At 58.8% G+C, this 17,317-nt stretch overlaps 1 protein-coding gene across 1 annotated transcript; it reads right to left on the reverse strand.

Annotated features, from left to right (window-relative positions):
* Positions 1-10,110: 10,110 nt before the first annotated feature.
* On the reverse strand, positions 10,111-16,537 carry SERTAD4 (SERTA domain containing 4). The gene is made up of 5 exons (XM_056126166.1): positions 16,352-16,537; positions 12,756-12,950; positions 11,704-11,819; positions 11,146-11,237; positions 10,111-10,725 (listed from the first exon to the last, which is right to left on the reverse strand). The coding sequence occupies exons 2-5, from the start codon at positions 12,931-12,933 to the stop codon at positions 10,374-10,376; spliced, it is 738 nt and encodes a 245-aa protein (XP_055982141.1). The 5' UTR covers positions 12,934-12,950; positions 16,352-16,537; the 3' UTR covers positions 10,111-10,373.
* Between the last annotated feature and the right edge of the window lie 780 nt (positions 16,538-17,317).

Here is a 17,317-nt window from a genome sequence, read left to right on the forward strand (position 1 = left end):
TGGTTTAGTTTTGCCACCAAATGAACTCGGGAAACTAGGGCCAAAGTTTCGAGGTCTCTGTTAAGTCAGGCTTTTCCCTACTCTGGACTTGACTCCAACTGGTCAGAATTAGGAGGTTCTGGTGGTTTCTGTTTAAAGGAAAAGGCGCTTCAGGGTGTGCCTCCAGATCCACATCAGGAAGCACACTCACACAGATACACATGCTGCAGCCACCGACACTGGCACCCACACACGCAGTCCCAGGGACTCAAGCACACATGGGCAGAGCGGAGGGCCGGGGCTTAGGGGCCAAGCCCTGGAGGGTCTGGGCTTCCTTTTCAGTTCCTTCCAGCACTGCTCTGCTTTGGCTTAGGGGACCCTCACTCCGGGGTGCGTTCATGGCTCCTTCTTCCCCTTCACAGTAAGACCATTGTTCAGGGCCCAATTTATGGAAAGGTGGAAAGTTTATGTAACTGACTCGGCTTTTGACAAGATGTTTGAAAGCGGGGGGAAGACGGATGGAAGGAGGCCAGTCCAAACACAGCTTTTCTTCTCTCTGGACACAGATGTTGGAAGAAGGAGGCAAGGGGAGGAGGGCGGGTGGGCCCTCGTCCCAGCCTGGGGCTGGCCAGCGTCTATCTCTGGGGCCAGCCAGGGCCGCTGAGCTGGCGTGTTTGGACGCTGCTGTTCGAATTAAATAGGTCAGTGCTGCGGCACAGGCCCCGGGTCTGGAGCTCATTAGTGCAGATGGGTGGGTCTGGCTGGCTGTGTGAGGAAATGCTTCACTGCTCCTCCAGACCAGCCCCGGGGGGCAGCTGCAGCCTCGTCAGGCTGGAGCCCTGCTGCCACCCGCAGGCCCCCAGACAGAAAGGGCAGGGCACCCCCTGCCCCACCCAGTTCCAGCAGGGGGGTGACCCACACCCTCTCTTGGCCCCCGGCCAGTTCAGTGGCCAAGAGGGAGCAAATGGAGTTAATAGGGTAGCATCCCATCCTCAGGGAACACTGGGTGATACTCCCTGCACTCGGATCCTGGAGTCTGTCAAAGGCGCAGCAATGGAAGTCACTGAAACAGAGCAAGTGCCCACAAGCCAGCAAGGCTTGGAACCACAAGCAGAGGGTCCTCCTGGAAATCGGGCCACCCAGCAGATCTGCAGAGGAGCAGTAGGGTGGTGAAGGGCAGGGGCGGCAAGTTCCCAGCGCAGCCCCCACTGTGAGAGCAGACTCAGGGCCCCCAGACCCAGCCTCAGTCCCAGCAGGGCCTGGAGCCATTCTGTTAGTTGGGCTGTAGGCCCACAGTCCTGGGTCAGAGTAAAGCACCCAAATGCCATAGCCAGCACAGCCCCCAGAACGGTGCTGTGGGAATTCCGTCCCTGAGGCATGCAGTGAGGGCAGGGGCTGCCTGTGGGACCTCTAGGCCACAGGCTCAGAAAGGCCAGTTCTCACAGACCTCACAGGCCCGGCATGCAGGAGACAGCCATGAGGGAAAGTTCCGGAAGGATGGCAGCATCCTGCTCAGCACGCATGTGCATGTGGCCGACCCCTTCACAGGGCACAGGCCCCTCTGTGTTTTCAGTGGGGTGTGGGACAGCCCATGGGCAGAGACAGTGGTGGCCCCTGAGCCTGAAGTCTGGGAACACAGCACCAGGGGGCTCCCGGTGGTCCTGACACAGCCTGCCTCACCGATGTTTCAGCCAGGAGAATCCCCCCCCCACTTCCAGGTGCCGCACAGACACCGGTACTCACTCCATCGAGGTCTCTGCACCGTCCCTGCCCCTGCCCTTCACTCTGGGACCAGGTGCACCATGTCTATCCCTCTCGGCTCACACTGTGTGTCAGAACCTGGGTGGAGAACACAGGAAGCTCGGCTCAGCCCACCAGAAAATCTCTTATGGACTGGAGGTGTGACAGGCACCTGAGGATTAAGTAGGGCCAGGACATGCACAGCAGGTCTGCGTTCACATACACACATGCATGTGAGTGCACATGCACACACACTCCTACATGCTTGTGCTTTCACAGGACATGCCGGCTTATATGCACATGTATGCACACACTTGCACCTCTGGGTGGACACATTTGTGAGCACATACATGACCACACTTCTGTATCTGTGTGCACACATGTGAATATATGAATAAACAAGCATGCATTGTTGTGCACATGCACATATATGATCACACGTTTGGGGAGCATAAAGACATGTGTACGTGTACGTGTATGGCTGAGTCTGCACACATATATGAGTACATGATTAAGCATATATGTACCTGTGAGTAAATGCATGACCAAGCATGCACACACATGCATCTATATGATCACACATACGTGTACATACATGACAATCATGAGGCTCTCCGTGGGTATGTACATGGTCAGGCATGTGTGCATCTCTGAGTTACCACATGATTAAGCATGCTCACATCTTTACCTGTGAGTACACACATACAGACACACGTTTGTATACATGCATGTGTGAGTGTGCAAGCACATATATGTGGTACCAAGCAAGCAGACATCGGCACTTATGAGTGTACATGAGACACACACGTGCACTGCATTGCAGAGTACACACTCACATGCACTCATGCTCCCAGTTCTGCCCGGGCCTGTGTGGGGAGCTGCTGGCCCAGTTCCGACTCAGCTGCTTACAGGCCCCCCGACAAGGCTCAGCCTGTCATCCACATACACTACCTGGGAGCAGGCGAGATCATGCTCCCACTCTGCTGCCTGGCATCCCCACCCAGGAGCCAGGGGAGGAGAGAGGCCAGATGGAAGGGCCAGACGTTGCCTCCCCCATGCCTGGGGACTTTCCGGGGACACTCACTGGGCATAAGTAAGGCTCCCGGCAGTGAGGGCAGGGGTGTGTGGAGACAGGGCAGCGGCACCTTCCTGAGACGTCCTAGGGACCCAGGCTCAGACCACAGCCAGGCACTGCCAAGGGGCCAGCTGGGACCACTCCACCTGGTGAAGCAGCTCAGAGGCGCCGCACCCACAGCAGGGTCTGACCGAATGCAGATTTCAGACCCCACACGTGGTCATGGTGCAGACTAGGGGAAATCAAGGATGTTCCTCAACCTGGTGCCATCAATTCCTCGGTTTCTTTTTAACATGGCCACCAGAACTTTTGGGCCTGTGCACGGTCAGAGCACATATGTGCTGGCCCATGCTAGCCACTGTATACTGGCCGCTGACTCCAGAGGATCAGGGGAGATGGGACACCACTAGTCAGGGGCCAGTGAGGCTGCTGTCGGCATGGAGGTGGCCCAGGAGAGGCTGAACAGGAGCAGGGTTCCCGAGGCGACAGCCCAGCCCAGTTCTAAGATGGCCTCCAGGGCACCGGCACCAGCCCCAGACACCCTCTGGTGGGAAAGCCACTCTGGAGTCACAGCCACAGCACTGAGGGCAGACATGGTCAGCCGTGGGACAAGGGGGCAGGGAGGGGCTCGTGGGAGGGCAGGGTGGGGAGCAGAGACATGGCCAGGCAGAGGGCACTTCAAGGGCATTGGGGAGGAGGGGCAGGGGCAACCCTGGAAGGAGAGGGGCCCGGCGGCCCGGCTGCAGGTCCTGAGGAGAAAGCTGAGCAGACAGGCAAATGGGGGGGTTAAAAAGTCCAGAGAGGGGTGACAGCCCCTCCCTCAAGACACTGGCCAGGGACTCGGCGGGCTTGGGACACTCCAGCCCTGTGCAGAACAGCGGAATGCCTCCCACTCTCCAGTCTCTTGTTTCTCTAATTTTATGATTGTATGAAAATAAGGTTCCCAAATTGCCTTTAATTAGCTCTAATAAGACAGCCTTTTGGCTAATTAAAATGATTATTAAGAAACCATTTGCTGGGAATGAACACAGTTGGTGGGACCTGAGGCTTTGAGAACTCGGGATGAGTAGCAGGGCCACACTAGTGAGGGCACTCTCCAGGGCCCACCAGACAGTCTGCAGCTGCCCTGGGCTGCCCTGGTCTGGGCTCCAGTGGCAGGCCTGATGCAGCCTCTCTGCAGCCCACTCAGGACCCAAGCGCAGCATCCAGGGAGGTGGGAGGGAGGGGGTCAGGACCTTCCCGAGCCCTGCCTCAGGACCCTCCAGGACCCGGCAGCTGGAAAGGACAGAATTGGAAGGACAGGCCCAGACTCTGGCCATGTGGTGACTTTCTGTGACACAGGGTCCCCACAGGCCTGCCCAGGGCTGTGATGTCAGGACCAGGGCCTGGGGTGAAGCCGCAAGCCTGCAGTGTGCCTCCACTCCCTGCCGCTGCCGGCTGGTACCACCTCGCTGCTGCCTGGAATCGGGAGCCTGGGGGTCTGCCGGGCATGGCCCTGACCCACAGTGCGGTAGGCTCCAGTTCTCCAGATGCCCACGGTGAGGCCAGGACACAGAGAGGGGTGCGGCGCAGGCGAGGGAGACAGCCGCCCCTAGCGCACGGCAAGTCCGCCCAGACTGGCAGGAAAGGGGCTGCTGTGTGGGCGGGCCCAGGGCCACGGAGAAGCTGCACGGGGCCTCGGCCACACTCAGAGCTGGCTTTGGGGACAGGGCTGCAGAGAGAAGGACAAGTCCCAGACTGCCAGTTCATGGCTGGCCTGGGAGTCGCCCAGTGGGGGTGCTTGGATGAACCGGAGTGCAGGATAAGGAAGCAGCCTGGTGCCAGCAGAGCCCATGGGTGCCAGGAGGTTGGGGTTGCTGCAGGGATGCATCTCAGACACTGGGGTAGCAGCCCCCCCATGGAACACCCCTACTCAGGGTCCATCCCTCAGAGGAAAAATCTGACTCCCCAGGGGCCCCCTGGGAGCCCTGCTTGGCCCCTTGGGGGCCCCTGGAGTCCTGAGGGAGAGAGCAGCGCAGGTCAGAGGTAGTCAACACTCAGGGGTACTAGTCAAAGTCTGGAGCTGTAGGACAGCAGGGAGGGCACTCACCCTACACTCGGCCTCCCCAGGTTCAATCCCCAGCATCTCTGAACCCCCCCAAGAGTTATCCCTGAGTGTAGAAGAGCCAGGGGTCAGCCCTGAGCACTGTCAGGTGTGGGCCTCCAAAAATACAAAAGAAAACAAAACAAACAAATTAAAGAAACAAGAGAAGAGCAGAAACCTGGGGACAGAAGTGAGTCAGAAGCCAGGACCGCTGGCAGGCTGGAGTCCAGGCAAGTCCAGGCTCCCTGCCTCCCACTGCACCCCAACCCCAGAACTCCAGACGCAGCCTGGGGGCCTCAAACCACTTGATGTGATTCTGCTGGGCCCCAGCACTGAACCCTCTGCCCAGTTTTTCCCAGAGTCGTCCTTAAGCATTCTGTGGAGGCTTTAAAAAAAAAAAAACAATATTTAAAAAGCAGGGGCCAGAGCAATCGGACACTGGTCTGGGTGCTTGCATGGGGCTGACCTGGGTTTGGTTCTGGCATCCCATATGGTCTCTCAAACCTGCCAGGAGTAATCGCTGAGCATAGAGCCAGGAATATGTCCTGAACATCGCCAGTGTGGCTGCTCCCCCCGCCCCCAAAGAGTTAAAAAGAAAGTCAATATCTCACAGGGTTAAGTGCCCTTGTTTGATCTCGAGCATGAGCTTGAAATGGGTCATTCTTGCAGATCCTGTCCCTCAGGCCTTGCCAGCATGTGTGTGCTCATCGTCATCAATTCCACATGGCCGTGGGCCCCAGGGTCTCTGCGTGAGGCCCTGTGCTAGGGTGCAGACAGACACCCGCCCCCATCACTCACACCCACATCCCTGGGCATTGAGACTTGTCGCCAGGATCAGTTGCAGGGAAAGGCTGGACGTGCTGAGAACTCTCACAGGCCAACCTCATCTCACCATCCAGATGGGAGGACGGATCAGAGACGCCAGCCCCTCTGGGGTGAGGGAAGGGCTTCAGGCAATAGCAGGCACTGGTGGGGCACCCCGGGCACAGAACCTTGGAACCCTCCTGGCACAAGCCCTTTCTTGGCTGTTTCTTCTTCTCCAACCATGTGGCTCCCTGTCCAATCAGCAAAGCCTTCTCCAGGCCTGCACCCTATGGAAAGGCAGACCCCGCACAACGGGACAGACAGGCCATGATGCAGTGGACTCCAGCTTGGGGGGCTGTACCAGTGGTGCTCTGGGATCACTCTTCCCAGGGGCAGCAGTCTGGAAGGCAAGGGTCTTCACTCCTGGACTGTCTCTGCGAGCCGGATCTGAGACTGTCCCTCAGACCTGGGCTCCAAGGCAGTGTGGTAAGGGAGGGGCTTGGGCGCAGGGATTGGAGCTCCCTTGGAACTTAGGTCTTGTACGTGGAAACTGAATTCTAGTTATTCTGTGACGGATCACGCTCTCAAATTTGTTGTTGTCTAGAAAATTCTGCTTTGGCCAGCGCCACTGGCCGTAGGAGCAACAGGAGTCACATTTGGTCTAAGTCACCCAGATTGATCTAGTCAGATACAGTCTGTTTCGGAGTGAAGGTTAGATCTCAGAGAATCATCCAACATGTAATTGAATACACTTGACTCTAGCAAACCTGGGGAATGACTGGGTCGGCAGACCCCTCTTTTCTTTATCAGGAACCAACGCTTCGGAAGGTTCTGCCCAGGAAATGAATTGCATTGCTCATTTCCATATACTTGATGGCAGCCCAGGAAACAGGCTGCTAAGACTGGGGTGCAGGTGGGTCCAGCACACTCCAGGCCCCCGGGGAGTCTCTGGGAAATACTAGAAAGACCCAGGACGAAGGTTTGCCCCCGGCCCCTGTTCAGTCCAAGCACAATGCAGAAACCCCAGAATCTGAGGCTGCTCTTTCTACAGAGAGCCCATCCGGGGGAACACAGACCTGGGGTGTCCCTGCACCCGACAGGCCCCTTCCCAGCACCTGGCTGTGGTCTCTGCGAGCACCCCAGATGGGGCCGGAACACTTTCACCACTCAGGGGCAGACACAAGTGGCTTGGCGGCCCAGGTAGAGGCGTGCAGCCCACTGCCGGGCCAGGACTTGGACCCAGATATAGCCCAGCCCCCAGCTCTCCACTCCAACCTGGCTGGGGGTGGGCGGGGTGGCGTCTCTCTCTCACCCCACAGAGAAGCAGCTCGGTCTCGTCTCAAAGCAGCTGCCCGTGGCGGGCCAGGAGTACCCCACTTCTCACCACCCCTCGTGCATGCGGCTTGCTGACTCGGGGAGGGATGGTATCTCAGACTGGGCTCCTGATCACCCCATGCTCAGTGCTCAGTGTTCTGTGCAGTGATGTCACCATGCATGTTCAGCACTCGCAGTGCCCCTTGGAGCCAGCATGGATGGCACCCAGATCAGGGTGCCCCCACCCCTTGCAGTTCGTCGGGTGTCTTGGGATCTTGGCAGGAGGCAGCATCACACCTTATGTTCCCCTAGTTCTTTCCCAGAGTGGGGTGCTCTCAGGGCTGCCTGTGTCGGGGGAAGCGATTAAGGTAGTGGAGACGTGTGGGCATGTTCATGAGGAATGACTCACGCCCATCCTCTCCTCTCTTCGGCTCTACTGTAGTCAGCAGCAGGTGCCTCTGGGCTGTGATCAAGCAGTTTACTTTTCAAAATTCGTAAGTTGGGTCAACACCAAAGAAGAAACACTCCTGCCCCAGACGGCCACCCCAGCAGTGCCCATGGCGGCCTGGGTGGTTGACCAACACCACCAGGCCCACAGTGTAGACTCCTGGGTGGGGGGAGGCCGGGCAGGGCCATTCAGATAGTCTGGGATGGCACGTTCCTTGGGCCCCGAGTCCCACCAGATAACATGAGCAGCTGCTTCACCCTCACCCACAGTGTAGGGGCCACACAGTGTGAAGGAACCTGCTTCTTCCAACCCGCAGAATCAGCTGCCCAGCACAAACCCCCAGCGCTGCACTGCCCTCCAGCCCTACCAGGACATGTATGAAAGCTGCTGGGTTCAGAGTCTCACTGAGACACTCTAGAAGGTTCTACAGAAGAAGCGTCCAGCTCAGCGAGTGCTGAGAAAGGCTCCAGCTCCCCCTCTGTGGCTCTGTGCCTCACCAAACCCAGTACCAGGGTGCTGGAGGCTCTGGGGCCGTGGCTCCTTACTGCCATGTCTGGCCCTTGGACCACATCATGCTGACAAGAATCCCCGTGTGACAGACGTGACTGCTCCCAGTTCGATGCCTGTCATTAAAACGGATGTGTCAGCCTGCAGCAGCGGTGTACACACCTGTGTGGGGCCCTGCCCTGTGCCCGCCACTGGCATTCACTCCGGGCGAGCTGGCACTGTCCAAAGGAAACAGCTTTGAGTCAGCGTCTGAGGTTTTTCCAAAGGTTCTTTTTCTCAGGAACTTTGCAAAAACTCAACTTTTAGGTCTTTAACCAGTGACCTCCCTTGCCTTTCGTTAGCTCTGGGCTCTGGGTCCACGGCACTGACAGCAGCTGTCCTCGGCTTCCCTCATAGGAGGGAGCCAGCCATGGGGGACACAGCCTGCACTCTCCAGCCTCCAAAACTGCCTCTCCCCACACACACCCTGTTCCCCCAAGTCTGAAAGTGGAGAAACATCTGGGTGGTCACAGGGTTGGCTTTGTTCAAAACCTCTGCCTCCTGCTTAATGTTGGGGGACACGTAGCCCCTAGGGGTCAGAACCCACAGCCCATAAAGCAAGGTTCTAGACAATTTAAGTTTTGTTTTGGTTTGGGGGCCACACCCAGTGATGCTCAGGGCTTATCCTGGCTCGGCACTCAGGAATTAATCCTGGCAAGGCTCGCAGGGACCAGATGGGATGCTGGGGATGGAACCCGGGTCTACTGTGTGCAAGACAAACACCCTCCCCTCTGGCCCCAATTTGAAGTTTCTAAAGAAGAAAGAGTAAAGGAAACAGAACCTAAATGGGAATCATAAAAGTGAGAACAGTGTAAGGAATTTTGAGCATTTTAATAAATATATACCAAGAAAACCTCACTTTATTACAACACGTCCTTATACAAGCATCTATCGGCTAAGCTTTCAACATCAAATGTCTATCAAATATTGAAAATAAAGAACAAAACATTGCTAGACTATTTAGCCAGAGCACAAGAACACTTTTAAAACTGGTCCTTGTGGGTCCTGCCCCATGGACGCTCCCCGCAAACACTGCAGGAGAGGGGCCCTGGTTTCATAGGAATGACAACAATGTAAAAAAGCTTTATCTTGGAGAAACTGGGAGGAGTTTCTTGCTTCCTCCATTTGGCATTTGGTTCCTGTGATGCATGGATCAAGAAGGTCCAAAGGTCCCTAACCTCAGAGCTGGGCTAGTCTCCAGTGCCAGCCCACGTTGCCAGAGGGAAGCTGAGACCGCTAGCAAACACATCCTAAAAGAAACAGCTTGGGAAGATGCAGACCCCAGGGAGGGCAGTGGCTGCACATGGCGCCCCGCGCCTCCAGAAGACTGCCCCACCCCGGCAGTGTCTCCAATCTGTAAGAGAAAGCCTACAGGCCCACGCGCTCTTGTCAGTGCTGTGCTTCTTTGCCAACAATGTAAGTCATCGATCAGAAACAAAACAAAACAAAAACCACATGCCTTTATCACCTAAACGCGTGAAATGATGCAAAACAGGTCAAAGCAGAGCACATGCCACTGGTTGGGAACTCTGTGGACAAGAAACAAAGGAAATGAGACAGCCATCCCGGGTCCCAGGGCCCACGGGCCAGTCCGGCCCTCTCCCTTCTCTCCTCCATTCCTTGCAAACATGCCAAATCCGAAAGCAATCGGACATCGAAAAAAAGGAAGAACAGAGATGGTGAACCAAAACTGAGCACGAGAGTGCAAAGCCAGTGGCTCCCAGACGGCTGCACTGAGGGGCTGGGTTTGTGTCTTTCCCGTTAGTGAAATCCCTGCTGTAACTGACTATCCTTGACTTTCACAATGGCAAAATTAAGATAAAGTAAGGCACCAAAGATCGCGCTGTGTCGACCTCTCCAAAAGCTCGCCATCCATCATAGGCTGGCCAGGGTGACCAGGGCTGCCCTGGACACCGGGCAGCGTCTGTTCTGTCCTCAATCACCTGTCATCTGGACTGTCCATGCTAACATGCAATGGCCCCCGGAAGTCCAAGATGTCAAGTGCCTGCTTCACTCTGACTCAGAAGGGGCTGGACCAGCCAGGGCAGCAGACCCCTGTGGGCAGCGCCCAATCTTCATCTGGAGCCAGTGGACACGCTGGGGTCCTGGGCTAGTGGCTGGCTGCATGGGGGTCCTGGAAACTGCACAAGGGTACCTTGTCCCCTGGGCCACTTGGCTGACCTCTCTTGACAGAAGACCAAGGTCCACTTGCCGGCCGCTTCCTGTGGGTAAAGGCCCACCCGGAGAAGCTGCTCTGGACGCAGCCCATCTCAGGCTCACAGCACAACCACCTCGTCGTACAAAACTAGAAAGTCCATTGACATAACATCGATGAGTGCGAAGGGGTCATGCTGCACATGCTTCCATGTCCTGGGACGCGTGCTTCACATCCTGCTGCCCGCGCTCCAGCACGGCCTGCTGGCGACAGGCGCCACCTCCTTCCTGCGCTGTGGCTTCCTCCAGGGCCCACTTGCTGCTGGGCTCCTACCACTGCAGCCAGCCTCAAAGTAGTCGCAGAACTGCCCTCTGCACTCAAAAGCCAGGTGGTCCCGTGCAGCCTCCAGGCTGTGGGGGCACCCGTCCCCACTGCTGGCACTGATGGTGTTGCTGGTCTTGAGCTTTTCCGGAGCCCTGAGAGACCAGGCACCGGTGGCAAAAACATCGCTCGTGGGCATCTGCACATCCTCACTGCAGAGCTGCACGGTCCCCCCTCCCAAGTCTGCCTGCTGGGAGCAGCTGGGGAAGGGCAGAGGGGGCGAAGGGGAAGGCGAGGAGGATGGGGAGGGTGGGCAGGACAAGGAGGACGAGGAGGACAGGGAGGGCGAGGAGGACAGGGAGGAGGGGGAGGAGGGGGAGGGCGGAGAGGGCGGGGAGGGTGGGCAGGAGGAAGAGGAGGAGGAGGCACTTGCAGTGTGAGTGTTCACACACAGGGGCACACTCAGGCAGTGGCTGCCGCATTCCTGGTACAGGCAGCAGGCATGGACCTTGTCCCACTCCTCCTCGGACACCCGCATCCGCTTCCGATGAGGACAGTCCTGTGTCAGAAGCCAGTCCTGGGCAGAGGCACTGCTGAAGGAGCAGGCAGGGAAGCACCAGGCATTCTGCCTCATGATGTCCCCATGGACCCTCTTCATCAGGTTGTTGATGAGTACGGACCGCCGGAGGTACACCTCAGGGTCATCGATGAACCTGAGCTTCTCCAAGGACATGTACAGGATGTGGGCACGCTCCTCCAACACAGAGATGGTCTGCAAACAAGATGGGGAGCAACAGGGAATGCGTGGCAGCACCCATGGTCTGGAGCCCAAAGCCCAGAGCCAGGGCCCAGAATCCACGGCCGAGAGCCCAGAGCTCATGGCCTGGAACCCACAGCCCAGCACCCACAGCCCAGCATGGCCTCTTGGGATGGCTTCTGGTCCTGGGCTGAGAGGCTCGGACACCCCAGCCCAGAGCCGTGTGGTCAGTGGCACACAGGACACGCCCCGATGACATCCTTCCCATACGGGGGTCAAGGACTCCTGGCTCTGCCAGGAGTTCTGCGAGTGAGAAATAACTCAAGGCCCAAGAAAGTGACAAGAACTACTATGGCTCCACGGAGAAGCGGTTCATTTTCACTGCTGGGGAGGAAACCAGGGTTTCTGGGAATGCAGAGAGCAACTGCTACCAAGTATCTGAAGCTCTCAGTGGAACATGATGGCTACTGGGAAAACCTACTTGATGGCTGCAGCGGCTGAGCGGCGGGGGGCACTCCTCCTCTTCCACAAACTTCCTCTTAAAGTACGTGATCTTGGATGCTGTCAGAGGAGCTGAAATTCCTCGGTAGTGGGGTTCTGCGAGAAGAAACAAGATGGCAAGTGACATGCGGTTCGCTAGAGGTTCTTCAAACACAAAGACTAGCTCCGTCTCGAAGAGAACTCGACTATGCTCTCGTTTGTGTGTGTGGCAGCTGAAAATAAACCTTCATCTCAAGAGCTGCTGCTTTGCCGAGCACTGCAGCCCACAAAGGGCTCCCGAGCACAGGGGCATCGCCGTGGCACGTGGGGACTCAGAATTTTCATCTGCACACAGGGGAGCTCCGGGCCAACTGGCCAGGGTGGCAGACTGAACCCCCACTGGCACTTACAGGAACTGCTCCACTACGTCCCTGAGGACAGGTGCCCCGCACAGCACTGAGCACACACTGACCAGTCCCGACACTCAGATCAGACAGCCCTGAGGGTCGCTGATCAGGGCCACTAAGCCGGCCATGATCTGGCCTAACCACGCAACCTCTATCTGTCCCATGGGGCAGTGGCAAGAATCCCATGTTCAGAATCTAAAATTTAAAATGCCTTACATTTAAATTAAAATCACAAGTAGCCCATTTCCTTTCTGCTCGCAACAAAGTGAAGCTACATTCTTAAAGAACACGACTTTTAATCCTGGGGAGAGGGGAGTCCCAGCAGTGCTCAGCGACTACTTCTGGCTCAGAGCTTGGAAATCAAGCCCAGAAGTACTGTGGATCGGTGCCCAGCCCTGAACCACACTCCATCCACTGCCAGCTTCTAGGCTGCATTAAAAGCTGTAGGACAAGGACCCTGGGGGACAGGACCCATCTCTCTTTTCGTCCCAGGTTCCGTGCAGCTGCCTCTCTCCTGTGGGGCAGGGCTGGCACTGTCAGGCCCACAGGGCTGAGGTAACACAGGAGCTCGGGTCAAGAGATAGGGCGCAATCTTCAGAAACAGCCGCCTGCCCATCCACAGCCTGGAGGTGGCGTTGGTCAGTACCTGCCAGGGGGGGCCCGGCCCTCCTCTCTTCCTCCACAAGGGCCGGTGCTGGCCTTGGGGGACTGGTGCCCCTACAGCTGTCGGCAGCCTCCCATAGTGCGTGGTAGCTGGTGACCTCTGCTGCTCCTTCTGAGACCATGGCCTCTCGGAACGGGTTCATGGGCAGCACGAGAGTCATGGCTGGGTGCCTCGGGCCTGCAAGAGAGAAACGGGCTCTGAGCTGCCAGCAGAGCTGGGGGACGCTGGGACTCGGGCCTCCCTGCGCCTCGAAGCACTTTAAGGCGCTTCAAAGGAAGCCTCATGTGCTCGGCAGCGGTCATGAGCTCAGCCCCGTGCACACAGAGCTGCTTCCCAAGGCTGATCTTCCCAACTCCATTTCTTATTGTTCTCCTGCTTCTCCCCTCAGCCGCCCACACAGTGGCAGCTCTGCCTCCCAGACACACTTTCTCCCAACCTGCCGGCAACCAAGAACCACTGGCGGAGAGGGGAGGGGGGGGGGGGGGCGGGGAGGGCCCAGCCCTGCGCTTCCCATCTATTAATAAGGCGAAATCGATTTCCAGGCCCTCCTCCAGTTTTTGATGAAATCTGCTTGTCAGTCTCGAGGAAGGGGGTGGGGAGAGGCAGAGCCCCCCATGACTCCAGGCTCTAGGGTTCCTTGCTGCTGCTCCCTCCACCCCCACCCCCACCCTGCCTCCCCACCACAGCTGCTCCTCCACTTCCATCTCCCAGAACTGAGCAGACAGACACGCTGGGCTGTGCTTCCCACCAGCCCTGGTCGGCCGGAACTGGATCTGCCTCCAGTCAAAACACAGGAGCTGAAGACAGAGAGTTGGCGCGGGATTCCGGCCGGGAGCTCAGCCCTGGAGCCAAGCACAGCATGGCAGAGCCAGCGGAATATTAAACAGGAGTGGGCCTCCCGGCCAGCACAGCCCAGCCCAGACAGGCAGGACTCCCAGGGGCTGCCCACAGCTGCCCCCTCCTCCCGCTGCAGGACCTGATGGGCGCTGGGGCTCAGGGAGGGCAGGAGGAGATGGTCTGGGGTCTGAAAGCCAGGGAGGGTGGGAAGTCAGTGGCATGGGGTCCCCTGTCCCGAGATTCAACCGCCTTCGCCACCCTCACTGCAGCCCCAAGCAACAAGGTCTTTTCCCTCTCAAACAGACATCCACTCCTGGACCTCATTTTCTGTCCATGTGTGCCAGGGGTGGGGTAGAGGTGAGGCCACTGGCACTGCCAAGCTATGCCTAGGACCACTTCAATCATGGAGGAAGCCAAGGCCAGGTGACAAGGCCACTCAATGGCACATCTGGCTCACTGCCCAGGGCTCCTCCTTCCCCCAGAGGGGTCCCAACTCCCTGACTTCTGTCCCAGAGAGTACATGGGGGCCCTCAGCAGCTGGATTCAGGGCCCAGTGGAGTTGGGCATCCTACTCCAAGGGGAGTGCAGGAGAAATAACCAGAAAATGCTCCTTCATCCCAGAGCACTCCTGGCCAGGGAGTCTGTGCCTTGAATCCTGGGCTGAGACCTGTAGACGGCGTGGGTTAATCTGCCAGAGCCAACCTGACCCAACCTCTGTATGGAGATGTCCACCAGGAGGCCAGGGCCGTAGTACAGTGGAGAGGGCCTTTGCCTTGTACACAGCCAACCCAGGTTCTCTCCCTGGTTCTCATGGTCCCCTGAGCACTGCCAGGAGTAACTCCTAAGTGCAGAGCCAGGAGTAACCCCTGATCACTGCTGGGGGGGGGGGGGGGCAAAGCAGAGAAGACAGTTCACAGCTGGACACAGGGAGCTTTTTCTGGGCAGGACACTTTCTGGCTTGAAATCTACACTCGCTTTAGGGTTCTGGAAATAAGAGCGGAGCTTTTTTAAAAAAAAAATTTCCTTTCCTCTGACGAATTTCATTCCATATAAACTAGACCCGCTGCCAAGTCCCCGCCCTTTAGGAAAGTCCAGACTTTGTGCTGTCCCCTCTGACCGGCAACCCCAGCCCCAGCTACACTGACCTGTACTTCACAGCACTCTCCGAGTCCTGCGCTGATTTGTGCAAGCGTTTGTTTACAGTTCATGGTGGTAGCTTTTTATTATTAATATCATGGAGGATGTCAGTGTTTCTCACTGAGCGCGTCACTGCCAGCATGTGAAATTCTATCCTTATGCACTGAAACTTGAAACATGGTCTAATGGTTTTTTATCCTGGCTTGCTCTTTCCTTTATGAGATCTCATTCCAGTCAAGTTTTCTCTGCTGAAGCGAAAACGTGCAGACACAGAAATTCTAAGCTGGATGTCCACAAAATGACTTCTGGGAGTCTGAGCCAAGCAAAATGGGCTGGGAAGATATTTTGCAAGTGACACTCCTGGTGTGCCACGAGGCAAGGTGATGGCACAGGCAGGGGAAGCAGGAGGGGCCTCTTGGTCGATGCCCGCTGCAGTGTGAAATGCCTGGTCCGCTAGGTGACACTAGGCAGCAACTCTGCTACGGGACGGAGACGTTTAAATCCACAAATTCATGTGCTGTTGATATCAGCCATGGAGGGACCTGAGGGCCAGCACGGGCGTTAGGACACTTCCCTTGTGCTCAGCACCACCAGGATGCTGCCCACCGCAGTGCAGCGTCTGCCAAGGAGCGAGAGGTAAGAGAGCTCCACAAAGATGTACATGTATAATAAAACCAGTCAGCTGGCGGGTATCATCGGGGGCAGGGGGTCCAAAAGCACTCTCTGAGGGGGTCTCTGCACCTGGGCTCAAAGGTAGACAAGTCATAGCCTTTCATATCTGTTTGGTCAGCCCAGCAGACAGGATGGGACAACAGTCTCCCCAGAAAGCTAGGGAACACAGCCAGCCCGTCCCCAGCACACACGGGACAGGGACCTGGCTTTCCTGGGGCCACCAGCCCACTCCTGCCCACCTCCCCTCCATGGCCAAGAATCAACATCCTTCGGTTAGTTTCCTGACAGGGCTGGGAGCAGGTGGCTGGCCGGGATGCCAAGGCACCTTGGAGGCTGCCACCTCAGCTCCTGCTGGCCACTCCCACCTATGTCCTGGCACTGTCCCCCAGTTGGACCTCAGTGGTAACTGTGGCCAGTATTGACCTTCAACCCTGATCATCAGAGGCCTCGGGATACTGCTTCGCTCAGCTCCTACAAGGTCCAGGTGGGCTGGGCCGCAGCGGTTCAGGGTGGTCCAGTGGCCCAGGCCTGAGCCAGGTGGCCCAGCGGGAGGTCTGGAGAACTGATGGGCTAAGCCCAGGGCCCCGGCCCAGCCCTGCACCCCGGGTAGTCCCGGCACACCAAGTGTCCTGAACAAAGACTCTGGGGCTCTGCGCGGTATCGGAGCTGTTATTATTCTCCCTTTCTCTTTATTTTAAACCGAGTTGCCTTCCACGGGAAACGCACCCCAAAGGTAGGATTCCAAGGGCCTGAGTCACGCACAAACCCGCCTCCCGCACCCCGGACCCTCCCCACCCCGCCAGACTGGGCCGGGGGCCAGGAGCCCGCGCGCCCGGAGAGGTGAGCTGAGGACAGAGGCGCGGGGGGTCGGCCCCGGGACCCCCGCGCGGCGCGGCGCGGCGCGGCGCGACGCGGCTGCAGGAGGCTCTTACCACCGGGTCGGCGGAGGCGGCGGCCGCGGGTCCCTCGGGCTCGGCGCCGGCGCGGCCGCCGCTCCGAGGGCCGCAGACGGTCACAGGCGGCGGCCGGCGTCGCCGTGGGCCATTCCCCGCGGGCTGCCGAGGCGCGGCTGGCGCTGCAGGACGCCCCCGGGTCGGCGCGCCAACGTGCGAGCGCGCCGCTCCCGCCGCCCGCGCCTCCCCGCCCCTGCCCGCCCTGCGCGCCCCGCGCCCGCCCCTGCCCGTCCCGCGCCCCGCGCCCGCCCCGCGCCCCGCGCCCCGCGCCCGCCCCTGCCCTTCCCGCGCCCCGCGCCCGCCCCGCGCCCGCCCCTGCTCCACCCGCGCCCCCCCGCCCGCTCCGCGCCCGCCCCTGCCCGCCCCGCGCCCCGAGCCCGCCCCTGCCCGCCCCGCGCCCCGCGCCCCGCGCCCCGAGCCCGCCCCTGCCCGTCCCGCGCCCGCCCCTGCCCGCCCCGCGCCCCGCGCGCGCCCCGCCCGCACCCCAGCCCTGCCGCCGCGCGCGCCCGCCGAGAGGAGCGGGAAGGAGCTGCCTCTTCCCACCCTTTGCAGCGGGACTTTCTTCTCTCTGCCACGGAGGGCGGAGATGAGAAACAGGCGGCCGCCGGCCCGCGCCCGCCCGCTCCGGCCCCCGCCGCCCCTGCTGGCCCCCGGGACCCGGCTCAGCCTTGCAGGGCTCGGTGGGGAGGGGAGGAAACGCGGCCCGAGGGAGTTTGGATCCGGGAAGGTGTTTCAAGCCCCCCCCCCCAACACACACACTGCATAATTCGCCGAGTAACGATGCCCCCATCCTTGGCCCCGAGGGGCTTGGGTTCCTGGCTGGTGTCTGGGCAGCCCTGGCGGGACGGATCATTTCAGGCTCGCAAGGCAGCGAGACCCAATAAAACCCTGCCAGGCACCTGCACGGCGGCGTGCGGAGACTGAAATGTTTGTTGGCTTGGGAGG

Source organism: Sorex fumeus, unplaced genomic scaffold (genome assembly GCF_029834395.1).
Source record: "Sorex fumeus unplaced genomic scaffold, SorFum_2.1 ptg000006l, whole genome shotgun sequence".
Lineage (NCBI taxonomy): Eukaryota > Metazoa > Chordata > Mammalia > Eulipotyphla > Soricidae > Sorex > Sorex fumeus.